This window comes from Mandrillus leucophaeus, unplaced genomic scaffold, assembly GCF_000951045.1.
Source record: "Mandrillus leucophaeus isolate KB7577 unplaced genomic scaffold, Mleu.le_1.0 Scaffold13, whole genome shotgun sequence".
Taxonomy (NCBI): Eukaryota; Metazoa; Chordata; class Mammalia; order Primates; family Cercopithecidae; genus Mandrillus; species Mandrillus leucophaeus.
Genome location: NW_012101254.1, coordinates 8522337 through 8549483, shown reverse-complemented (window position 1 = coordinate 8549483; position 27147 = coordinate 8522337). Strand labels below are relative to the sequence as shown.

The 27147-nt window shown below is 35.5% G+C and overlaps 1 protein-coding gene across 1 annotated transcript in view; it reads right to left on the bottom strand.

Moving 5' to 3' along the window:
- ATAD2B (ATPase family, AAA domain containing 2B) overlaps positions 1 to 27147 on the bottom strand; it is a 197442-nt gene that overhangs the window by 61399 nt on the left and 108896 nt on the right. The window contains exons 15-19 of the mRNA XM_011972741.1: positions 25121 to 25280; positions 20049 to 20139; positions 14451 to 14762; positions 10985 to 11120; positions 1663 to 1849 (exon numbers count right to left, since the gene is read on the bottom strand). Coding sequence (XP_011828131.1) covers positions 1663 to 1849; positions 10985 to 11120; positions 14451 to 14762; positions 20049 to 20139; positions 25121 to 25280 — 886 coding nt within the window. The remainder of the gene's footprint in view (positions 1 to 1662; positions 1850 to 10984; positions 11121 to 14450; positions 14763 to 20048; positions 20140 to 25120; positions 25281 to 27147) is intronic.

The window sequence follows — 27147 nt, the reverse complement described above, 5'->3', positions numbered from 1 at the left end:
AGTTGACACTGTAAGTTTTCCATATAATTAATCATATCATAGGCAAATGCTTACAAATTCAATGTATCCTTTCCAATACTTGTATCTCTCAATGTCTAACTGAATTAATCTTACATGCTTTAGTAATGTTACATTACTCTTTTGTTGCGCTACTAGATTTCATTTGTAATAGTTTCTTTGTGATCACTGCTTAAATGAGATTGGCCTACAGTTTTATTTTGTATTTCCCTGAAAGATGTGATATTGTTGGTTTTGCCAATTTCATAGCTTTCCTCCTATTCCTATGCCTTGGAACAGTTTGACTAGCATTAAAATGATCTTATCCTTTAAGATTAAAATAATTCACCTGTGAAACCATCTATGTTTAATGGCTTTAAGATACGTGCTGAATTTCTTCTTCCACAGTGATTTGTTTAGAGTCTCTCCTCTCTGGGGTCAATTTTGTTGATTTATATTTTTCTACTAAATCATTTGGGTTTATTTTAAATGGTACTGAGTAATTCTCTTACTGCATACAACCTGCAGTAATTTTGTCTCTCTAAAAAGAAAAATACGAGTAAATATATAAATCAACATTATTGGAAAACACATCCAGGATGAGTTAAATGTGTCAAACTGGGAGCAAAATACTGGAGGATAGCATTTAATTCAGGGGTTTTGGAAAAAGAAACCTTTAAATAGGGCTTTAAAAGTGATAAAGTGCTGGTAGAGTGTTCATATCCAGAGACTGTGAGTAAAAGAGAAACTAAATCAATACTACTATGAATTGTTTAAAAAATGCATATTTCTTGCTACAATGTAGGAAATGGCCAATTATAGTATATTTATTATTTGGAAAACATAACTGGGAAAAAAACAACAAAATTGTGTGAAATGTTTTAAGTGTTACTACTCCAGTTATCTAACTCTAAAAGTAGGCTAAGTAGCAAACTACAAAGTGGCATTCCTTTCTCTAATTTATTTATTTGAAACACTATTATTCAAACATTTAATGACCACTATCAGCTGGACACCTTGTCAGAGTTACAAAAATGGCTTAGATATGGTTCCTTAGCTCAAAAAATGTATTACCCTCATCCCTAGTTTCAATATGACATAATATATCCATGGTTATATATAACAACCTCAAGAAATATAAACAGCCCCACTAGAACTTTGCTTCACAAACCAGTAAATATAAAATAATTGAAAGTCAAATATCAAACACACAACTATCAACACAAATATCTGTAATTTTTGAACGGCTATCACTATTCTAATATGAATATTAAATTCTGATATCTCAAACTGGGTATCATTTCCCTTTCTATGATAAGGCTCTAAGAAAAGACAAAAGTCTGAAACTGCTCTGACACCACAGCTTTGAACAGAGGGTCAGAAAAAGGCAAAATAAACTCCCTTTCTACATACAATGCATAATGAAACAGGGTATTAAAATTTCAGTAAGGAAGATCATGAGAAAGACAAAGAGCTCACCTAAAAAACTGTATGCATCAAAAGGATCCTTTACACTAATACTAGAATGCTAATGAATAACCAACAAAAAGTTAATATTCATATCATACTCTGAAAAATCTTATCTGTAAACACTACACACTAGAAATATTACCAAAATATAAGCAATAAGAAAGTCAGAAGTGCTCTGATGTGATACAAACCTACCTGTGCACATGATTCCTCAGGTGTTTTGGCACTAACTGAATAAAGTGCTGGGAGATCTAGTCTATGCACAGAGAATCTTTCTAGAGTGTGCAAAAGTGCTGGAGCAAGGTGAGAAGTTTGACCTGAGCCCCGTTCTCCAGATAGCAGTAAGCGTGGCCTGTATGAGGTTGGCTGATGATACGGTGACCTGTAATACATGTAAGACACAATTATTTCAAAATCATACATTCTGAAGATAAATATGAAATATCAGGCAAAATTTTTACATTAAAACAATTTAACTCAAAATTAATAGAACTTTCCTATATTATTTTAGTACAGTGATTTATTTTTTCATTAATTATGGTTTTAAAATGTTGGTACCTCTGACCATATTAATAACCAAGATATAAAAGTATAAAATCCACTTTACAGGCTGGGCGTGGCAGCTCACGCCTGTAATCCTAGTGCTTTGGGAGGCCGAGGCTGGCAGATCACCTGAGGTCAGGAGTTCAAGACCAGCCTGGCCAACATGGTAAAACCCTGTCTCTACTAAAAATACAAAAATTAGCTGGTTGTGGTGGCGGGCATCTGTAATCCCAGCTACTTGGGAGGCTGAGGCAGGAGAATCACTTGAACCCGGGAGGCGGAGGTTGCAGTGTGTTGAGATTGCACCACTGCACTCCAGCCTGGGCAACAAGAGCAAAACTCTACCTAAACAAACAAACAAACAAACAAATAATGAAATAAATCCACTTTAAAATAAAATAACCTTGGTATTCCTGCTATCATACCACATATATTAACTTGAAGATGCATTAAACTCCAGTATCATTTGGTTATTAATTATCCAAGGTTAAATGTTAGGAATCTCACTTTTTGACAAAGAGGTAGATCTGAAGATTATTCCAAATGTAGGACTCAATTAACAGGCGGGGCCTTTAGGAGGTGATTAAGTCATGAGCAGTCAGCCCTCATGAATGGATTAGTTATATTATCAAAGGGCTTGATAATAAAACTAGCTAGCTAGTCCCTTCAATCCCTTCTGCCATGTGAAGACATTACTGGTCACCTCCAGAGGAAGCAGTGCTCAAGGCATCATCTTAGAGGCAGAAACCAAGCCCTCACCAGACACCAAATCTGCCAGAGCCTTGATCTTAGACTTTCAGCCTCCATAACTGTGTATAAATTTATGTTGTTATGTTCTCACTCATAAGTGGGAGCTGAACAATGAGAACACATGGACACAGGGAGGGGAACATCACACACCGGGGCCTGTCTGGGGGTGGGAGACCAGGGGAGGGATAGATAGCATCAGGAGAAATACCTAATGCAGATGATGGGTTGATGGGTGCTGCAAACCACCTTGGTAGGTGTATACCTCCGTAACAAACCTGCACATTCTGCACATGTATCCCAAAACTTAAAGTATAATAAAAATAAATAAATAAATTTAGGTTGTTTATAAATTACTCTGTTTAAGGTATTTTGTTATAGCAGCAGGAACAAACTAAAACAATCACAATTTTTAAAATAACAAATATATATAAACTTCTTCCAATACATATTATTTCTGTAACAACAAAAACTAACTGTTCCTACCCTGACAGATGACATCTAAAGCCCCATACCAGAGAAGGAAAATATATTAAACCAAACTTGAACTTGTCATTTCGAGATTCTACAGCACCATTAAAATAACAAATGAAATAAAGTTTACTCTCACTGTGGGTAGTCCTAGACATTCTAAGGCAATACAATAAGAATAAAGCAAATTTAAAATGGAACGAATAGAAAGCAATAAAGGAAAAAATTGACACCTCTAAAGCATATGATTATGTAGTAGCAAATCCAAGAAATCAACCAAAAACTGTCAGAATCTACAAGCAAAGTAACAAGACAGAAGAAATAGAAAAATCAATAGATTTCCTAAACACCATCAATAACCAATGTAAAAAAGGAAAGGAGATCCTATTCACTGCAAAAAAAAAAAAAAATTAAAAGGTAAAACAAGCATTATCAAATTATAGTCTTAGCAAGAAAAGAGTAAAACTGAGCCTGAACACAAAGACTAAATATATAAAGACCTCAATTCTTCCTAATCCATTTACTTTTTCATTTTATATGCATAGGATTTTCAAGTTGAAATCCCAAAAGAATTTTTGGGAGGAGGGGAGTTTCAACTTATTCACAACTTTAACTGAAAGAATAATCAAGTAAGAACATCAAGAAAACTTTTTAAAAACATGCTACCACCTGGGCGAGGTGGTTCACGCCTGTAATCCCAGCACTTTGGGCAGCTGAGGCTGGTAGATCACGAGGTCAGGAGATTGAGGCCATCTTGGCTAATACAGTGAAACCCCGTCTCTACTAAAAATACAAAAAATTAGCTGAGCATGGTGGCACGTGCCTGTAGTCCCAGCTACTCAGAAGGCCGAGGCAGGAGAATCGTTTGAACCTGGGAGGCAGAGGTTGCAGTGAGCCGAGATCGCACCACTGCGACAGAGCGAGACTCAGTCTCAAAAAAAAAGCTTCCAATTTTAATGCATTCAAACATGTTTTAGTAACAAGCACTTCACAGAGATTTCTTGTTCAATTTTCTTAACAATTCTGTGAAACACATAGTTTCATTTTATTAAACAGATAAGAAACCAGGGTGCGTGGAGGTTAGCTATAAAGTTGTATAACCAGATAGAAGAGTTCAAATTGTCATTCAAGCCCATTTGACTGCAAAGCCCAGGTTCTGAACTCACGATGTTAAGATGTGTCCTACTTTATACTGAAACACATTATAGAATAACAATTAATAGAATGTAGAATACACCAAAGAAACATAAAAGGCATAAAAAACATATGCCTTAAACATAAAAGGCAGCCTAGGAAATGATTAATCGTAATCATTATATGAAGGAATTTCATATAAAATGAAATAATGTATATGCATATAAATGTATAATACTTTATATGAATAAAATAGTTATGATTCATAGTATAATTCATATAAAATATTTTATTATTTTATACTATATTATAAGATAATATGAATATATAATATATACATTTATATTAATATAAATTTATAAAATTTATAAGAATTTGTATTTTCTATGAAATAATTTCATATGAGAAAAGAATCATAAAAAACAAATGAGGGCAACACAGTGGCTCACACCTGTAATCCCAGCACTTGGGAGATTCAGGTAGGCAGATCATTTGAGCCCAGGTGTTCTGAGACGAGCCTGGGCAACATGGCAAAACCCCATCTCTACAAAAAATTTAAAAACAAAAAAATCAGCCAGGCTTGGTGGTGTGCACCTGTAGTCCCAGCCACCAGGAGGCTGAGGTGGGAGGATCACATGTGTCCAGGAAGTCAAGGCTGCGGTGAGCCAAGATGGTGCAACTGCACCCCAGCCAGGGTGACAGAGTGAGACCTTATCTCGAAAAATAAAATAAAAAGAACAGAAATGGATGATAAAATAAACGTTTAAAAACGGAGGAGTCAGGTCATTTCACAGCATAAGCAAAATGAATTCTAACACAAAATTTAAATTAAAAGATTCACATATTTTTAATTCATAATAATCTAAAAACATCTGTAACTCAAAAATTATAATCTGAACCAAACAGTAAACAACCAAATGGCATAAAGAATTTGTCATACAGCAGGGCACGGTAGCACGTGCCTGTAATCCTAGCTACTTGGGAGGCTGAGTTGGGAGGATGACTTGAGCTCAGGAGTTCAAGACGCCTGGGCAACATAGAGATCCCATCTGGGAAAAAAAAAAAATTGATAGAGAAAGCATAAAAAGAAAATTTAATAAAAAGAATTTGTCATAAACAGGAATGGTTCTTAATGTATAAAGAGTTTATATGCATAGTTTTTTTAAAAAACCTCCATGGGCAAAGGACGAAAACAGACAATTCAAAAAGAAAATAGAAACAGGAAACTTTTTTAAATGTTTATTTAATTATATAACTATAGAATATCTCCCATGCTGAATGCCTTAGCCGTAAGTATCAAACAATACCAGTGTTGTCATAGAGCATATAATTGAGTGGCATTTAGTAAAAAAGTTAATACACAAATTACCATAATTCAATGTGATTAGTAAGTGGTACTGTTTAAGTACACAGTGCTATGGAAGATACCAATTAGAGACTCATAGAAGGCATTCCTGGAAAACTGTTACCAAGACAGAAACCCAACAGACTGGAGGTACAAGAGATGAATTCCAAGACTGCAAAACAGGATGCGCAAAGGACCAAAGGTTAAAAACAACATGGCTCTTTGGGGTAACTGATACAGTTCATATAGCCAGTTTTGGTTTTGTTTGTTTGTTTGTTTATTTTGAAGTACTGGAGACAAGTTGTGGAGGGTGCAGTAAAGGTACTAGGGTGGGGAGAGAAAAAGGAAGGTAAGTTAGACTACGAAGGGCTACAAGGGTTTTGTAAGCCATGTTAAAAGTTTGGAATGTGGCCGGGCACGGTGGCTTACGCCCGTAATCCCAACACTTTGGGAGGCCAAGGCGGGCAGATCACGAGGTCAAGAGATCGAGACCATCCTGGCCAACATGGTGAAACCCTGTCTCTACTAAAAATACAAAAAAATTAGCCAGACGTGGTAGCAGACACCTGTAGTACCAGCTACTCGGGAGGCTGAGGCAGGAGAATGGTGTGAACCCGGGAGACACAGCTTGCAGTGAGCCAAGATCGCACCACTGCACTCCACCCTGGGCAACAGAGCAAGACTCCGTCTCAAAAAAATAAAAATAAAAGTTTGGAATGTGTACTGAAGACAATGGGGAAGCACTAAGATACTTTAGAGCAGCAAGATAATCATATACAAGTTTAGGGCAGATAACTCTATCTCAGCATGTCAGTATGGGAAAGGGTTTTGAAAGAAGGCAAATGAGAGGAAAGATAATCAGGCATCTGCTATAGTAACCCAAGCATGAGATGTGAATGACAGTTCAACAAGAATAGTGTTAGAGGAAGAAGGAATAGCCTGCAATGAGACTTATTTAGTAAGAAAAATCAAAAAGACTTGGTCATTGACTAGACAAAGAAAGAAATAAAAGGAAAGAAGTTGGGAATGATGTCAAATTCTAGCTGAGACAACTGAATGAATGGTGACTCATAGGAGTCACAGGGAGAGAAGGAGCGACATAGTCCAGCTATGTATGAAAAGATCCATGGTACAACCAAGGGGAGATGGGTCACTGGTCAGGGTCTGAAGATGAAGAGCAATCTAGGCTTGAGAACAAAACGGTAGTCATCAACACAGAGATTAAAAAATTGAGAAAACAGAAACGAAAATAATGATAGACATCTTTTATCTGTTAGATGAATAAACCAAAAATTAATTTCAACACCCATTATCAATGAGAGGATGGGAAAATTGATATCCTCATAACCAGTAGAAGAAAAGCACAACTTCTCTGAAATTATATGTGATAGATCTAAAGATGCCAAAATGTATGCCCAAAAGTATTCAGTAACTCACTCCACTCCTAGGGACTCCCCAACCTCTTACTATCTTCTACATTTTTTCCCATAGTACTTATCTTCTAACATTTTATCTATCTAGCAAGCTATTACATTTATTGTTTTACTGTCCATCTCCTCTATTTAAAAATATAAGTTCAATGAGGGCCAGGATCTTACCCTATTTTGTTCACTGCCCTATCCGAAGTACCCAAGACAATGTCTGGAACATGATGGGCACTTTCACAAAACATTTGATGAGTGAATGAATATATGAAAGAACAAATGAACAATTCAACCAAACAAAAAGATACTATATTCATCTATCTGGTTTGTAAAGATTTTAAAAGACAGTGCTCAGAACTGACAATGGTATAAGAAAAATACCACTCTCATACATTAGTATGAGAAATGTAAACTAGTACAAGCCTTCTGGAACACAATTTAACAATCTGTGTCAACATGTTAAATGTATACGCTCTGACACAGCAATTGCAGTTCTTAAAAATTTATCTTACGCTTTGAATCAGATAGTGGTGTAAAGATGTATACTTAGAAACAAGTCTATTATTTATAAAAGAAGCTTGAAACCTTCAAATTTTACCAATAAGGGTCTATAAATTGTGGAATATCCAAAGTGTAAGATAATATGCAGCTATCTTAAAATAGTGGTATTAAACATATGCTGATATGAAATAATATTCCCAACATAGTGAAAAAGTAAGTTATATTAACAACTTAGAGAAGGATATAATCCAGATAATGTATGGGTCTATACATTATACATGCATAGAGAGAACATGGAAGTGTGGTCACCAAAACTTTAACAAATATTACCTGCAGGTGCTGGGGCTTTAATTTTTACTTTCTTCTTTATGCTCTTCTTTATTACTTGAATTTTCTACAGTGTATATCATCTTTCTAATCAGAAAAAACAAAGCTATTTTCATTTGAAAAACCTCAGAAAGCTCTGTTTCTAATCACCCTTATGGTAATATAAAGTAAGAAAGAAAATTTATTTTCCATCACAACGCTTCTCTACCAGATTGGTAAACCTTAACTATCTTGACTTCTCCTTTATATTAAATGTAAAAAAAAAGAAAAGGTTTCAACACTGTTTCAGGAGACTATTTCCAGAAATCCACCAGCAATACCCAGGCTAGTGTGACTAAAAACCAGCACTAAAGTTACATTTTCTTCTGGCCAAGCAGTTTTTTTTCTGCATTCATCTGTAATACTAATACATCTTGCTCAAACAGAAAACTAAACCAACCAAACAAAAAAGACCACATGTTGCCCATCTTAAAGGCCTTAATTCTACAGTGTATGCTTCTTGGAGAGTGTGAAATATATTGCTGAACTTACCTAAAGAAGCAATGCTTCTAGCTACTTACTAAGCTCAGAAATAATTTGGAAAAATATGATCTTAGGAAACAAACAGCACAGAGTCTGGCTCTGCCACCTGCTAGCAACATGATCATGGGCAACTTATTTAACTTCTGTGTGCTTCAGTTTCCTCATCTATAAAATGAAGATACCACAAATGCAGTATGATTGTTGAGAGGCCTATATATATTGCTGAATATGAAGCACAGATCTTTACATACCAAACGTGTATCTAATTTGTAAAAAGCACTCAGATGCAAACTCCTAACCCTTCATAATGAAAAGGACAGCAAGTATCACTTTCTCCTTTGAGAACTTCCCAGACTTTCAGCAGAATTAGTTCTGCTTTCATAGCACTTTCACAGTATTGAAATGTTTGTCACCCCCAATAGTGAGACCTTCTCCAAAGAAAGAACTATATCTTATTCATGCTTAGGTTTTCAGTATCTCATACAATGCCTGGCATAGGGTAAAAAAAGAAAAATTGGATAAATGGGTAGGTGAACAAAGAAATAAGTGAGTAAATATTACTAAAACATCTAAAAAATGCTTATTCTAGAATATAGTTGTCTCATTACTTAATGAAAGTCAAATCAATGAACTTGAAAAGCTTACATAAAGGAAGCTAAAATTAAACCAATTCTTTCAGAAAAGCTAAAACAAAATGAGCCATACCAATGTCTCACATTAAATCAGTGGCAGGAAATGTCCTCAATAAAAAGTTAAAACTTAACACTGGACATGATACTTTCTAATATCAAAATCTATTTCTGTATTCCTTTATTGACAACAATTATCTTATAAAATTAAACACGTCTTTTGATAGTTTCTTTGTTTCTGCTACTACATAATACAAATTCAAATAACTATAACTGTCAAACACACATACACACACACACAGAGAGAGAGAGGGAGAGAGAGAGACGGAGGGATAGAGAAGGAGGGAGGGAAGAAGAGAGGGAGAGGGAGAGAGAAGGAAGGAGAGAGAATGAGGGAGGGAAGGAGAGAGAATGAGGGAGGGAAGGAGAAAGAATGAGGGAGGGAAGGAGAGAGGGAGGGAGAGGGAGGGGGAGAGAGAGAGAGAGAGACAGGCTAGCCAGGTGAAAGGCAAAAAAAAAAAAAAATGGCTTTCCCATAACTATCGATAAAACAAATTTGTAAAATGGTGGAAGAGCCTATAAAAAAACTTCCCCGAGAGCATAAAAGAAAGGATCTGGAGAAGAAGAAAAAAACTTACAAAGAGTTTGCTATTAAAGAACATATGAAGAAAAAAAAGAGAAGATGAAAGTAATTTAGCCTCATTTTAAAAAACGAAAAACAAGAAAGGGTTACAATGCAAATAATCAACATTTCACCAAAATCTACACAGGAAAACTTCAAGTTGGAGACTTAAATTTGTTCAAAATATTAAAAGTACACACAATCCAGCCTCTTCTAATAGAAGTGCTATTAGATCTACCTAACGGAAGCTTTATGGTTCTTCAACTATGGGCTAATTATGTAAATGCAAGTAAAGATGCTGTTAGTGTTTGAACACTACTTGGCCTCTTAATTTAAAATCAGATTTGCACTAAAAGTGTTTACCTAGCATAGCGCACAGCAAAAGCTGCTTTAACACAGATAATAAAAGGATAAATGTAAATTGAAAAACCATGAAATCCAAATTATAAAAGTATGTTTCTAGAAAATCAAAAAGTTATTTAATTACTGAACAATTTCTAAATCAAAATCTCTTTTAGTAGCCTTAGAGACCTAAATGATCATCTAAAGTTTATTACAAATTAAAGTACTCCAGATCATGGCTAATATTTCATTTCTGCCCATTAAATAAAAAGCAATAAAGTTGGGGCTCATGACTTGACTTTCTAAGGGTAAGCCTTCCTCTGCCTCCATGGGGGAAAAAAAATTCACACCATCACTTTTAAAAAAAGTACACTTGGCTGAGTGCAGTGGCGTATGCCTATAATCCCAGCACTTCAGGAGGCCGAAGCAGGCAGAGCACCCGAGGTTTGAGACCAGCCTGGACAACATAGTGAAACCCCATCTCTACTAAAAATACAAAAATTAGCTGGACATGGTAGCGCACACCTGTAATCCCAGCTACAGAGGAGGCTGAGGCACAAGAATAGCTTAAATTCAGGAGGCAGAGGTTGCAGCGAGCTGAGATCGTGCCACTGCACTCTACGCTAGGCGACAGAGTGAGATTCTTGTCTCAAAAAAAAAAAAGAAAAGAAAAAAGAAAAGTAGCAGGAAAGATTCTTCTAGTTGGAGGAAAAAAACACCTAAGTAGTTAACCAACAAGCTATTACCACATGAATAAGAATACATAGTAAAAGTTTTCCAGAATTGTGTCCTAACAACAGAAAAACAATATCCTCACAGTTATAACCATAAGTAAAAATATACTATAATTCTAATCATAAAGTATCAAAAATCGCTCTAAATACAAAGAAATTTGATATAAATCACTCACATTGTAAAATGAAGGTAGGGTTTATGTATAGCAGCAGCTGATGACTGTTTCTTTGGTGATCCTGAGTGACAATGGGTCTCAAAAATTGATAAAGCATTTTCATCTTCACTATCCTCTAAAATTAAAGTTTCTATATCTGTTTAAAAAAATCACAATGTTATGAGGCTCATAAAGTCATTTAATATTAGTGCCTTACCAAAGCTAAGAAAAATTGGGTTAAAAAATCAAATGACATTAATAAGTGATCTATCAAATAATACAGGCAAATTGACAAACTGCAGCTTTTAAAATAACCTATAAACAAAATTAATAAAACATTTTCACCTTTACAGACTATTTACTTAAGTATTATGAAAGATAATTTGGAAGAACTCACTGACTGGCTTAAAAAAAAAAACAAGTCTGGAAAAGAAGTGGCACTCTCATAAAATCCCACCTATTTAACTAAAAATCTCTGAGTTAATTATGACCAAAACCAGTCCATTTCATATTTGGTTTAATTAGTAGGTTAGCTGAATCAAGGCCAGTTCTTATAAAAGCAACAAGGAACAAACTGACCCTTATTTTTTAAAGAGGATACACCTTTTCAAGGAAGACTTAGTCTAGTTAAGATGGAGTCAGAAATTCCGTCAAAGCTAATCTTAAAAATATACTCATTCATACAGCATTATTCTCTCTATGGGCCTTCAGTTACCACTCAGGGAACTAACTAGAACTAAAATCTCTACTGGGAATGCAACACTTAAAGCCTCACCTGGACTACCAACAGCTATACTTCAAACATGCCTAATCAAAAGTGACAATTCATTCAATAAAAAGTAATGCTACATGTGTACGGGATATGAGAGAGAATTAAGATTAAGAGAAATCATACCCTTTCAAAACAAAAAATATGCAGATGCATTCTAAAATTACATACTAAATTATGCTGGCAGATAGAGATCTCATGTGGCTTTTAAAAGCTAAATATTTAATCGAGACCATCCTGGCTAACACAGTGAAACCCCATCTCTACTAAAAATACAAAAAAAATTAGCCGGGCATGGTGACAGGCGCCTATAGTCCCAGCTACTAGGGAGGCTGAGACAGAAGAATGGCATGAACCCAGGAGGCAGAGCTTGCAGTGAGCTGAGATAGCACCACTGCACTCCAGCCTGGGTGACAGAGCGAAGACTCTGTCTCAAAAAAAAACAAAAAAAAAGCTAAATATTTAGTACAAGTCATATTTTAATCTGGGAAATAACTGAGTATCTTTTGAGTGATAATTTCATACACAAGGAAATGATATTTATCTAAGAAAAACATTAAAGGTCAAAACAAGCCAGAATAAATAATATGACTAAATAGCTAAAAACCAATTACTGATAATCAAATAAAATTTGGTTGCTCTTCTCCACTGGTCATGTCAACTAGTTCTACCAACTGAAACTAAAGCATACTTTACATTTACACACAAAAAAGCTATAAGAAAACATAGATAATAATGCTATAAAATGGTAATTCACAAATGGAGATAAAAAGCTATGATGAAAGAAAAGGTTTTTATGATTTTCTAAAGGTGACATAAGTTTTTTGGGAAGTTTTGGTACATAAAATACATATGAAATACATTTCCAGTTATAAAATTCAGAAATAAAAAATACACAAATCATGGTATGGTGCCTGGCTCACAGATATTCAGTAAAATATTCATTCCCCTCTGCCAAATTTAAGAAATCAGGTATTCCATGTGATATCTTATGTGACTCTGTCACTAAACAATTAAAGTTTCTGAAAAATATATTTATGACAGAAGAATTCACTGAACAACATTCATAATTTTTACTATTTTTTTTTAATGTTAGTGTAATTCTCTGAATAATTTTCTATTTGGTGCGGACTGCATTCCAGACAAAGTGCTAGGAACTGGAGAAAGTAAGATAATCAAAAGACATTACTTTCCCTTCAAAGTTTATGAGCTTTATACTCTGATTAGAATGTTAATCTAATTTTAAAATTTTTTTCCTGTAAATGAGTGATGTTTTTAATTTGATTTATTTATTTATTTATTTTTTAAAGAGACAGGGTCTTACCATGTTGGCCAGGCTGGTCTCGAACTCCTGACCTCAGGTGATCCGCCTGCCTTGGCCTCCCAAAATGCTGGGATTACACAGGCGTGACTCACCGCACCCAACCATGAGTGATGTTTTTCAAAGTAGCGTTCTGTTTTTATCTCAGGTGCAAAGTACTATCTAGAGGCTTGATAAAACTCAAGACCCTCTACAACGGGGTTCTCATTTACTCCCTTATCAATACCTTACACTCCTATGAGCACTGCACACTGCAGAGTGCCCTACCAATAACAACAAAATGATTAGTTTAATCCAAAGAAGCAGTATAGCAACATAGGTAAGAGCAAGGGCTGTCATCAGGCTCCCTGGGTTGGGGCAGGCCCCAGAACTTATTCAATGACCTTATATTAACTAAATTACCAGGCTGGGCACGGTGACTCAAGTCTCCAATCCCAGCACTTTGGGAGGCCAAGGTGGGTGGATCACCTGAGGTCAGAAGTTCGAGACCAGCCTGACCAATATGGTGAAACCCCATATCTATTAAACAAACAAACAAATACAAAAATTAACTGGGCGTGGTGGCACACACCTGCTATCCCAGCTACTTGGGGGGCTGAGGCAGGAGCATTGCTTGAACCTGGGAGGCAGATGCTGCAGTGAGCTGAGATCAGGCCACTGCATTCCAACCTGGGTGACAGAGACACTGTCTCAAAAAAAATAAATTACCAGCCTGTATCTCCCACTCCCCTGCTCTATATAATCAGAGTGCTTACCTGCAAGCTTGTTAAGAGGATTAATAAGCCGGGCACGGTGGCTCACACCTGTAATCCCAGCACTTTGGGAGTTCAAGGCCGGTGTATCATCTGAGGTCAGGAGTTGGAAACCAGCCTGGCCAACATAGTGAAACCCTGTCTCTACTAAAAATATTTTAAAAATTAGCCGGGCATGGTGGCAGGCACCTGAAATCCCAGCTACTCGGGAGGCTGAGGCAGGAGAATCGCTTGTACCCGGAAGGCGGAGGTTGCAGTGATCCAAGACAGCACCATTACACTCCAGCCTGAGCAACAAGAGCAAAACTCCATCTCAAATAAAAAAAATAAAATAAAAAAGGATTAATAGGTGACAATTTGGGGCTTTAAAGGTTAATCTATTATTATTGTCAACTTTCTAAAGATAGTAATAGCCCTACATTAAGATGATCAGAACGTCCCAAAAGTGAACATTCACTCATTTGTCTTACAAACATTCACCAGGCAACTACCATATGCCAGGTAATATGCCAGGCCTGGAATATATAGTACTGAATAAACAGATATATTACAAAAGTGACACATAAATAATCTTGTGAGGAAACTATATTTATTTATTCCTGTATTTGTTTCATCTTAACAATATGAAAAAGTAGTTTAGAGTACCTTCTTTTTTGTCACTCTGGCTAATTTCAGCATGAGGAAACACTTTTTGCAAGACCGCTAGGATGTTGTTGAAGCTTCTTTCCAGCAGTGGCCTTATGATGGGGGATAGTGCATGCCCTGAAGACATCACAGCACGTTGCGAAGCAGGCACAATATTCTGCATTGCATGGTAAAAGTCTTGAGCACTAAGCACTATTGAGGAAACATCCAGCTGCAGTTTATGACTGCTAGCATAGATCTGGGGATAACGCCTCCGCAGCGCAATCAGGGCGGCTTCAGTGCACAGGGCCTTGATATCAGCTCCACAGTAGCCTAATGCACAAAAGGAGGAGGACAGCAAAGGTACATTCATTATTCCATGCACCAACTTTAGCTAACGTCATCATCAATACTAAATCAATAACTATGTGCAATTTTACCAGCAAAATGAAAACTAGCCATTTAAAATCACCAAACAAAACTGCTGAATAAAGGGCTGAATACTTACATTAAGATTAAAAATGTTTTGAATATTTTTAATTAACAAAAACATAAGCTAACAATATTAAAACAAGCTATGTATCTTAAGTATGTCCTTGATATAAGCTTTAAAACAAAAGCCATGTATTATGTGATTAACTGATTACAATGTACAACTTTTTTTTTTTTTTAAGAGACAGGGTCTCAAAAAAATAAATAAATAAGAGACAGGGTCTCACTCTGTTGCCCACCCAGGCTGGAGTGCAGTGGTGCAATCCGGCTCACTGCAACCTCTTCCTCCCACCCTCAAGCGGTCCTCCCACTTCAGCCTTCTGAGTAGCTGGGACTACAGGCATGTGCCACCACACTTGTGTAATTTTTTTCTTTTCTTTTATTTATTTTGTAGAGATGAGGTCTCACTATATTGCCTAGGCTGGTCTCAAACTCCTGACCTCAAGTGATCCACCCGCCTCGGCACCCTGAAATGCTGGGATTACAGGCATGAGCCACCACAGCTGGCCTACAACATACAACTTTCTTTAGAAAAAAAGTTTTAAAAGAATAATAGTTACATTTCAGTCCTTCATCAATATTCACAATCATTAGGTTAGTCCTCATGACATTATACTTACTTATAAATGATTTTTTCTAATATTACTAACTTCCAAACACGTATAAAATAGTATATAAAAAGAAACTTCAAAAACAAAGCTATTCTACTACCAACTCTGAGTGCAACCAACTATTAACATTCAGTTACTCCCATAATTATCATTTAAAATTGTAATTCATCTGATAGTTCCAAATATATTAAAGTAAATAAGAACATTAAAAAATATTTCCATTGATTTTCCACATTAATTTTGTTTAGTTTAAAATGACTGATAATCTAATTCTAAGGGTTATACCAACATGGGGTATTATTACCCATGTTTAATGGATGATACAATCAAACAACAGATCAAGCCCCAGTGTTTTTAAGTCATTTCATTCATCTGAGTAACAAATACATACAAAAACACATGCTCTGTTGCATCCTTGTCACAAAAAGGAAGAAAAGCTCAAACTAGCCACACTGTTTTTCCTGTTAGCAATTAAACTTGCATTTGGCCACAATTATCAGTTATGCCAGTAGGGGGAACCATTCGAATAGTTATAGAATATTAGACCCTAACTAAGCTCCTCAACAAACAATACCAGGTTTATTTTTATTTTATTTTTGGGAGACAGCATATCGCTCTGTTGCCCAGGCTGAAGTGCAGTGGATGATCATGGCTCACTGAAGCCTTGAGTTCCTGAGCTCAAGAAATCCTTCTGCCTCAGCCTGCTGAGTAGCTGAGACTACAGTGTGTACCATCACATCAGGCTAATTTTTTGATTTTTTTTTTTTTTTGTAGAGATAGGGGTCTCACTTTGCCCAGGCTGGTCTCGAACTCCTGGCCTCAAGCAATCCTCCTGCCTCACCCTCCCAAAGTGCTGGTGTTACAGGCATGAGCCATCACATCTGGACTATTTATCTTTTTACACCTCACAATGACCTTACAGAACATTTAAATACTCAACTAAAAATGGTGATTACAAAGGAAAACTTATTAAAAGTTAGGGAAAAACTTAATATGACCTAGAAGAACTTAATTCAGAAGACTATAAGCAGATTAAGCATTAACATTGTTCCATGACAGCAATCTGTCTCACAAATAATTCTCTGGATAACCAAATTTACCACTAGTGTCTCATTTTATTTTCTATTTCTCAAAGAATAAACCTGGAAAAAAATTACCTTTTCCTTTTGCATATATACCTGTTTCATTAATTCAATAATGTATAGAACACTAGCTCAAAGTTATAAACAGTTAACAAAATAATCCAAGGATCTGATTATAGAATGTGAATTCTGTCTTCCATTTCAGAGGAAATAAGGAATATACTACCATCTTCAAACAATATAAACAATTACGTTTCTATTTCTTCTTTAAAAGGATATACACAGTTAACGAACATACTATATGGTCCTATTTTAAGTGCAAAAGCCTAAGTTTAAAAAAATTAAAACTCAGAAACTATTAAGGCAAAACAAATAATTAGCCACTAGAAAGTATTTTACATAGTAAATGTTACCCATAACATTTATGTTTGCCATAACATGTTAATTACATATATAACAGCAATGTATTATTGTTCATCTTTCCCTCATTTATTCCAGACAAATAAATGATCAATAGACCCCATTTAATGAGGTAGATTTTCACATTAATTATTATAACCAACAGACTTATAAAGGAGGAAATTTTTTTACATTAGCTTATAAGTAAGAATTACCAGTTTATATCTGTGGTTCTCACCTTGATTATCCACCTGAATAAACACTGAAACTTAAACAAAAAAAACGGATTCCCAAGCCCCACAATAAACCTAGTGAATCAGAATCTCTGGGGGCTTGATGATATGTGCATTTCAAGAAAGCTTTAGAAGTGATTCTGATACACACAAAATTGAGAACTACTGATTTAACATACTTCCTTCTAAAACTTTAAAAGTGCATCATAACCATGGCTAAATGGGTTACACTTAGGGTAACCACATGTGCTGGTTAAGCCTCTTGTTCTGCCATAATTAATAGCACACCTTTTCACTCTCAAAGAGTCCTTGTTTAGACAATAAATAATATGATCATTCTAGTAATACTGAAAATATACTACAGCCTTTTAGGAGTTAAAAGTTAATATTTAAAAAAGTATAAACATCCCTTTCATAACCATACTAAATCTACCATTACAATTCTAATACTCTGTGAACACATTTAGATATCAAATAAAGAGCATTCTTGAATACTGCTATTAAGATAGAAATTGTCCTGAAAGACTGAAAACACAGCTACTAAAGAGGTTAGACTAGAAACAAGGTCATAACAAAATTTTATGAAGTTTTAAGTACAGCATCACACATAACGAAGGCCCACAAGACAGATACTTCATTGAGACTCTTTCATTGTTTTAGCCCTCTCATTGAAAATGGAATAGAAAAATATGATTAGAGTTGAGTGTTTCATTAATCGTAAGTTCCTACTATTTATGCAAATGTTCCTGATATCAATGTATATTGAGTTTTTCACTATGCAAAAATCACACCCAATATGCATGCAAAAACCTCTAAGAACTTGGGAATTTCAAGGTAAAAGTTACCAAATCCATAACCTCTAACAAAAGGTCAGCTATCTTCACAGATGTTCATCAAGACTACACACTCTTTTATTAGGCATAAATGTCAATGAACTGAACCTATTCATGTTAAAACATGTTTGGCATACATACACTAAGTGAGTTTGTAATGGATTTAAAACTACTATTTCACTCCCGTTTGAAGATCTGAATTTTTTTTTTTTTTAATGTGAACCGGTTTCTCAGATGGAATGAATGTCTTAACAAAAAACAGAAGTCATTTAATTATAATGGATTTTTATGTCACTGTCCAGGAAGAAAACGGTATATAGGCAGAGTCTGCAGACATACTACCACCCCACAGAGGGGAAGAAAAACAAGGTAAGAGAAATTTATCAGTCTTGTAAGAAATTATACCATGAAAATTTAAAAACTTAAGAAACTGCCTAAAAGTTAAAAAAATCACTTGGAAAAATGAGAAGTATTGTCTTTGGAAATGCAAAAGGAAACTAAGATTCTATTATTTGGGATGAAGAATTAAACTAGAGTGTATAATATTTCAGATGGTAGACAGGATAATAGAAAGTAATTTAGAATACCTATCTCAGGGAATTTCCAAAATGATCTGACAACTTGACTTCTGCTTATTTCAGTTAAGGATCATTCTGTGACAAATTTACAGAAAAATCGACAGATTTCCCAGTCTGATCTGAACTCTAGTAAAATATCATCATAAATAAAAGGGGTCTATTTTCAAAAAGGGAAAAGACTGGATTTTATACCAAATACCACCCTCTCCCATAAAGCAGCACAAGGCTTTGCAAAGGTCAAGCCAAATTAACATGAAATGTGTTTGGCGCATGCTCTCTTATACCAGGCAAAGCTTAAACTGAAGTAGTGCTGGAGAGATTTACGTTTTCTCCTCACCAGAAGATGTCGAGGTCTTTGTGGTTCAAAAGCTGAGGGATGCTGCTTCGGAGATGGAAGTCCCTGTGGATGAAGAGGATAATTTGGATGTAGCTAACTGAATGGACTAATGTTCTATTTAAGTTTTAATTATTTGATGGTGGATCACAATGATTTTTTAAATTAAGTTGTTCTTTTTGGCTTTGGTAACTTTAAAGTTTTCCCAAGTAAGTTATTGTCAGTGGACTTATTTGGGGGATTTCTTCACAATGCTTAAAAAGTTCATGAAGATTGGTTTTTTTTTTTTTAATTTATATTTTTCAGAGTATGAGAGGAAAACAGACAAAAGAGGGGGAAAGAATGAAGGAGAAATACCTGTGTGTATTTTCAGCTGCCTAATATTGTATGCCTTTTTATTTCAGACCTAATTAGAGTCAAAACCCTGAATTCCATCTCCTATGTGTGATCATCTGTGCAGATAAAACACTCTCACTATGTCCTAGCAGGACAGTAGCGTTCATTCACTCTGTGGAGAGATCTTCCACTCTGTGAAAAATTTAAAGTTAAATTGGAAAGTTTTATATTTGGGGAAATACTACCAAATACCATTAACTATTTTCTTTGAAGACCTCTCCCACCCAACTTCTTTCTAGACCACAGGAATGAAAATAAGCCCATTGTGTAATCTGCAAAGTAAAAGTAAAAGGCTGCAGTCCTGCTTTGACATGGACTTTTCTCTCTCAAGTTTAAGCTATTCTTCTTAGTAAAATTTCTAAGAGGGAATGATATTCAAAAGGAGACCCTGTATTAATATTATAGATACCCAGCACTCAGTGAAAGGCATGTTATTATTGAGCTTTGTTAACTAAACACCTAATGGCAGTTAAAATTCTAATTTACAAGTACTCAAACTTTTAAGTGAAACAGTTAAAATAACTCTAAAATATAAAGGCAGAGCCAATCTACTGCACAATCAAAAACATAACTATGCTTATTCACACTCCAAACATAAGGGGAAAGGGAGGTTGAGCAGAATAAACAATGACAATCAAATAATTCAAACAGTAACACTCACCAACACATTTTTCAGCCAATTCACCTAAAAATGCATCTGACAATTTTGGATTCCAGTCCCTGGTATGGATCTGTAAGATGTGTTTTCTTGCCTAAGATGAAAAGCACAGATATATAAAATCTTGCCCAAGAAGAAAAGTACAGATAAAATATTATCAATCCTTCAAATACGTTAGGTGGAACAAATTTTGACTAACCATATCTCATTAAAACTTTTATTTTTAAAAAATGTAAACACCTTAGCATCTATCTACATCAACTCTGATTCCAACAATAAATCTGGGAGACATGTAGTAGAGATCTTTTCTGTGTTTCACAACCTAAGACATTTAATGTTGTGATAGGTGAAGAAAATTGACTGGCAGCATATAACAACTAAGTGACTCATGTGGGACTAGAATTCAAAACTATATTTCACTTTTCCACCATACCACTTTTACCATTTGAAAATATATGAACAAAAAACTTTCATGTTATAAAAGTTATCGTTATAATTTTAAACAAACTTTACATTTCATAGAATTTGTGGTATTATGATCAACAATGAGCAAAATAACAAGTAACTTAAACTTGAAAAAAGCTTTTAATTTGAAAAGTATTCAAGTTTAAGTAAATATCATGCATGCCAGTTGTGGTGGCTCACACCTGCAATCTTAGCACTTTGGGATGTTGAGGCGGGAGGATCGCTTGTGTCCAGGAGTTCAAGACTAGCCTGGACAACATAGTGACATCCTGTCTCTGCAAAAAAATTGTTTTTCAATTAATTGGGTATGGTGGTGCACGCCTGTGGTCCCAGGTACTCAGGAAGCTGAGGTGGAAGAGTCCCTTGAGCCTGAGAGGTCGAGGCCTGCAGTGTGCTGTGATCACGCCACTGCACTCCAGCCTGGGTGATAAGAGTGAGATCCTGTCTCAAAGGGAGAAAAGAAAATATATATATATCATGCATATTATTACTTTGTCAGTTAGTTGATGCTTTGGCATTTAATACATGGTACTTCAATAAATTTCAATTAAATTCATTGGAAGATCAAAGTGTTGTAAACAATTTTACATTGATTTCAACATTCTCTAGCTTAAATCTACAATCAAAATTTTAACGTCTTGCTTTCAAAACAAACAGAAATTCATTTTTCTAAAATAGTTTTTTTGTTTTTGAGACTGAGTCTCGCTCTGTCGCCCAGGCTGAAGTGCAGTGGCGTGATCTCACTCACTGCAACCTCAGCCTCCAAGGTTCAAGTGATTCTCGTGCCTCAGCCTCCTGAGCAGCTGGGATTATAGGCACTCGCCACCACACCTGGCTAATTTTTGTATGTTTAGTGAGACAGAGTTTCACCATGTTGGCCAGGCTGGTTTTGAACTCCTGACCTCAAGTGATCCACCCGCCTCGGCCTCCCAAAGTGCTGGGATTACAGGCGTGAGCCACCGTGCCCAGCCTAAAATAGTTTTCTTAAAAAAACACTAACATATAAAAATCTATAATCAGCTGATACTAACCACCACCAACAGTCAGATCAGAATTTTGTTTTCACATCTGCCTTCTTTGGAGAAAATTACAACACTTTTAAAAAATTGAATATGCTTGTTCCCTCAACACTGCTATCTAAGCTTCTTGAGATATGAAAAAGCAAATTATAACCAAGATGATAACATCTTACTGACTTGATGAGGAATTTGGGGACCAGCAACAAAACAGAACAACTACAAAGTCATCAAGATAAATCTTGCTCAAAAAGTTGACAAAATCTGGAATCAATCGCTACAGTTTCAATTCCAAGTTCTAAGTTAGGCATTCAGCTATGAAAGTTAAAGCAATGATATGACACTTATTTTCTTCCAAGGTGAAGTATCTGCTTGAACAGATACTAAAAAAAAAAAAGTCCAAAAGAAATATCAACCTAACAGCATATATATTCTGTAAGATGACATTAAGAATCTATACAAACTTCATTAGCAGCACAGGTACTGTGCTGCTAAGGGTGATTACAAGACCCTTAAAATATCAAGAACATGTAAAAAAAAATTATGCTGGAAGACATCCCAAAAAGAGATCCATTCTTATCCTCTCATTTCCCTAAAAAGAGGTTTAAAATAATGAAATTAATTATCAAAGGTTAGCAAGTTATTTTCAGGTCCCTAATAATGCTCTTTCCCTATATAATCCAATCAAAGTCACCTTCCTTTTGTCACACTAAAAACAAGACATGGAATGAAGAAAAAATTATTTAAATGTAGAAATCAAGAAATGTTCATTATGTATTTTACTCTATACGGCATACCAAATAGTAAGTCAAAGGGCTTCCTCTAATAGAAAGTAACTTCTATTAAACATCAAAGGCAAACTCAAGCCCCTCATTTTTCAGAATCTACAAGTACACATACAAATATATATTACTTATAACAATCATAAAAATGATGATAAAGGAAAATAAAAGAAATTAAAAAGCATTATTGCATATGGAAGGTGTGTACTATTTTATGCAAATAATTAACAAAATTATTAAAATTTGAAAACAAGATTTAGTTTTATTAATCTTTTACTTAATCCAATAGCAAGAGTCATGATATTCTACTGGCCAAACCACAGGACTGAGACACTGACCGGTATCACTTTAAATTAATGACCCAAATGGGTCCTTATTACTACTACCCTTAATACTTCCCTAGGTCATTCATTATGCCTTTCTCCTAGCAGACTATTTCACAGCACATCTTCGTATTCCACTGATGACCGTGCCTCCCAATTCACTGAGAAAATTGAAGCAATCAGAAAAAAACTTCCATAGATTCCTCACATCCTAATCACCAAAGATGTCCACCCATCAGCATGTGTGCCAACAATATTCTGTCTTCTCTCTATTGTCACAGATGAACTAGCCAGCTCCTATCTAAAGTCATTCATGCCACTTTTATGCTAAATCCTATCACTTTTTGCCTACTGACATCTCTCAATTTCACATAAAAATTCCCTTTTCTACTAGATTTCTTCCATCTTGAAAACAATGAAACACATTATCTTGCCCCTGCTTCCTTCAATATCATATCACCTAAATTCTTTGCTTCCCTTTGCAGAAAAACTCTTTTTAAAACATATCTATATTCACTCCCTCCAATTCCTTCCCATTTTCTCTTGAACTAACACACTCCAATTAAGCTTTTGCACCCACTACTAACTGAAACTGTTCTCATCAGATTCACTGACGACCTACATAATGATAAATACAATGACCAATTTTCTGTCCTTAGCTGAATGGACTTAGCAACATGTGACATGGTTAATCACACTCTCCTCATTGATACATTTTCTTCACTTGGCTATCAGAACACCCCACTCTCTTAGTTTTCCTCTTATCTTACTGACTGCTCTGTAAGAGAGAAGACTTGGTAATCTCATCTAGTCTCAGGACCTTAAAAAACTATTTAAGGGAAAAAGGTAAACAGCCAGCATAGGCCTTTCCACAGACCCAGGCGTGAGAATAACGACCTTATATTTCAGTCTCACAAAACTGTTTGCTCGAAATGTTAGAAAGAGAAAGTTAATGTGGAAAACTATGTTCAAGATCCATGCTGTGCAATATAGTAAGTCATGAGCCACATAATGCTATTTTATTTAAATTTTAAATTAACTAATACTAAACAAAATTTAAAATGCAGTTCTTTAGTCACACTAGCAACATTTTAAGTGTTCAATAGCTACATGTGGCTAGTGGCTACCACAATGCATACTGCTCAAAGAACAATGCCAAAATAGAACACTTCCATCATCACAGAAAATTGTATTAGACAGTGCTGTTCTAAACCTTGTTTACTGTTAAACCCTTGATTTGCGTGAACTGAACCTGGACTGTGAGGGCTGTGATTGACATATAGACTCTGAAGCCTACTTAGCTAAGATAGTACAGAAGACAATTGGGAAATCAAGGAAATGGCTTTCCTGTGCTGTCTCTCAGAACTAAGCACATTTCCCCATGTACTGAAGAGTATAAAAGCTGTGCTTGGACTGTTGTTAGATGTCCCAAACAAAAAAGTTGATGCTTCCCCACAGTGAAGTAGACTGTACCTACTTCAGCCCTATCTGCTACAAATAAACACACCAATATGCACTCATACATTCCTGAAGGTTGCACTTGTGCAATGAAAATAATGCTGTATATGCTATGTTTCCTGTTCTGACAAAGCTAAATAAATCTGGTGCCAATTTAAAGCTTGTAAATTAGATTGTCAATCCAAATCTGAGTCAACTACTGGTGACTGTGGAGACTGATGTCAAACTGAGGAACGAACTGCTCTACACAGGGAAGCCATTGCCTTTGTTACTCTATGGTCTTCCATACAGTCCAAATCACTAAGACTTTCACATCTAGGTATATAAACCAGGCATTTCACATAGAGGTCTAAGAATAAAGCTATACATATTCACATACAATATATCCTTTGCATGTATCTCTTCCTCTCAGATTTGAGTTTCTAATGAAAAGCCAGTCAGATTATACTAGTCAAACCAAGAATAACATTAAAAGTTTCAAGCTGAATTGGGGAAAAAGAAACTTCGTATATCATATTATATAATATTTACATAATCAATGATAAATATTGCCCTGTATTATTAATACATTCTTTTAAAAAAAAAACTTTATACCATAATGAATAACGTTTGTTGTTTTTAATTAAATACAGCAATTTCTATGAAAATTTGGATACTGGGTCCTTATTCATAAACCCACTAATACTCTATAAAAACATTATTTTACGAGAATAAAGTTACTTTGGCTAACTAGGGACACATAAACTGCCATACAGGACAACTACTACAACCTGGAGAACTAAAGCACAAGTAAGTATCTACAGTGACCTATCAAGAGCTTTCCTCTTACTATCTAAAAATCATAAACTTTCTTATAATTGTTAATAGAAAAAAACTGCTCCATAATTACATAGGTTTTTAAAGTATTAAGTAAGATATCCTATAAGCACAAACTCTGAACAATGAAAATTCATAAAATATCACCCTTAGAACATATGCCTTATAGTAGAATTACATATAAATATTAACATATTGAAAACAAAAACTCTTACCTTTTGATCAGGCAGGTTGAAGAGGAATTCTCTGTCAAAACGACCAGGTCTCCTGAGTGCAGGATCTATAGAGTCAAGTCTGTTTGTAGCACCAATAACAACAATTTCACCCCTATTATCTAATCCATCCATAAGAGCAAGGAGGGTTGATACTATAGAGCTGTAAAATAATTTTCAGGCAAAATTTTAAAAAAGAATTGTAAACACTGCTGCTTACGATAACTTTTATCAGTCTTTTTTTTTTTTTTTTTTGAAATGGAGTGTCACCCTGTTGCCCAGGCTGGAGTGCAGTGGTGCGATCTTGGCTCACTGCAACCTCTGCCTCCTGGGTTCAAGTGATTCTCCTGCCTCAGCCTCCCAAGTAGCTGGGACTACAGGCGCACTCTAACATGCCCAGCTGATTTTTGTATTTTTAGTAGAGATGGGGTTTCACCATATTGGTTAGGCTGGTCTCGAACTCCTGACCTCAGGCAATCCACCTGCCTCGGCCTCCCAAAGTTCTGGGATTACAGATATGAGCCACAGTGCCCGGCTTATCAGTCTTTAATGATAACAAAATAACTGCAGCATGATTATATTTTAATGCAGGATCAAGTTATTTACAAAAATTATTTTCAAAGGCATTCAGAAAATACAGTAGACACCTAAACCTTGGCAACCAAAAAAAAAAAAAAAATGAACTTCATCAAAATTAAAAACTTTTCTGCTTCAAAGGATACTATTAAGAAAGTAAAAATATAACCTAAGAATATTTGTAAATCATACACTTGATAATATATATAATAAACAATTACAACTGAACAACTAAACAATACAAAGACAAATAATAAAATTTTAAAGTAGGCAAAAGGGCCAGGCGCAGTGGTGCAATGCCTATAATCCCAGCACTTTGGGAGGCCAAGGCGGGTGGATTGCTTGAGCCCAGGAGTTTGAGATCAGCCTGGGAAACACAGCAAGACCCCATCTCTAAATAAGAAAAATATTTTTTAATAATTAGGGAAAAAATTTGTATAGACATTTCTCCAAAGACGATATACAAAACCACATCAATAGTCATTAAGCATAAGCAAATTAAACCAAATGAGGTGCCACTTCAAAACCACCAGGATGACTATAATCAGACAGACAGATAATTAACAGCTTTTGATGAGGATGTAGAGAAGTTGGAACACTCATACACTGACTGATTGGTGGGAATGTAAAATGATGTTCCTCTTTGGAAAAAGAGTATTGCAGTTCCTCTGTTAAACATAAGAGTTATCAAATGATCCAGCAATGTCCACAAAAAAAAACTTTTACACGAATGTTCACAACAACACTTTTCATAATAGCCAAAAAAGTGGAAGAAACCCAAATGCCCATCAACTGATAAATAAGTAGAATAAATGTGGTATATCCATACAATGGAATAGTATTCCTCAATAAAAATAAATGAAGTACGAACAGCTAAAACAACATGGATGAATCTTGAAATCACTTTGCTAAAGAAGCTAGACACAAAAGGCCACGTATTGTATGATTCCATGTATACAAGATATCCCAAACAGGCAAATCTATAGAAAAACAAAGTATATTAGAAGTTGCCTAGAGCTTGGAAGGATGAGGGGAAGGTTGGGAGTGATGGCTAAAGGGTTTAAGGTTTCTGGGTGATGAAAACATTCTAAAATTTATTGTAGTGATGGTTACACAACTTTGTAAATATACTGAAAGTCATTGAACTATGCAGTTTAAATGAGTGAACTAAGCTGGGCACGGTGGCTCACGCCTATAATCCCAGCACTTTGGGAGGCTGAGGCAGGTGGATTGTCTGAAGTCAGGAATTCGAGACCAGCCTGGCCAACATAGTGAAACCCCATCTCTACTAAAAATACAAAAATTAGCTAGGCGCAGTGACAGGCACCTGTAATCCAGCTACTTGGGAGGCTGAGGCAGGAGAATCACTTGAACCCGGGAGACGGAGGTTGCAGTGAGCTGAAGTCGCACCATTGTACTCCAGACTGGGTGACAAGAGCGAAACTCCATCTCGG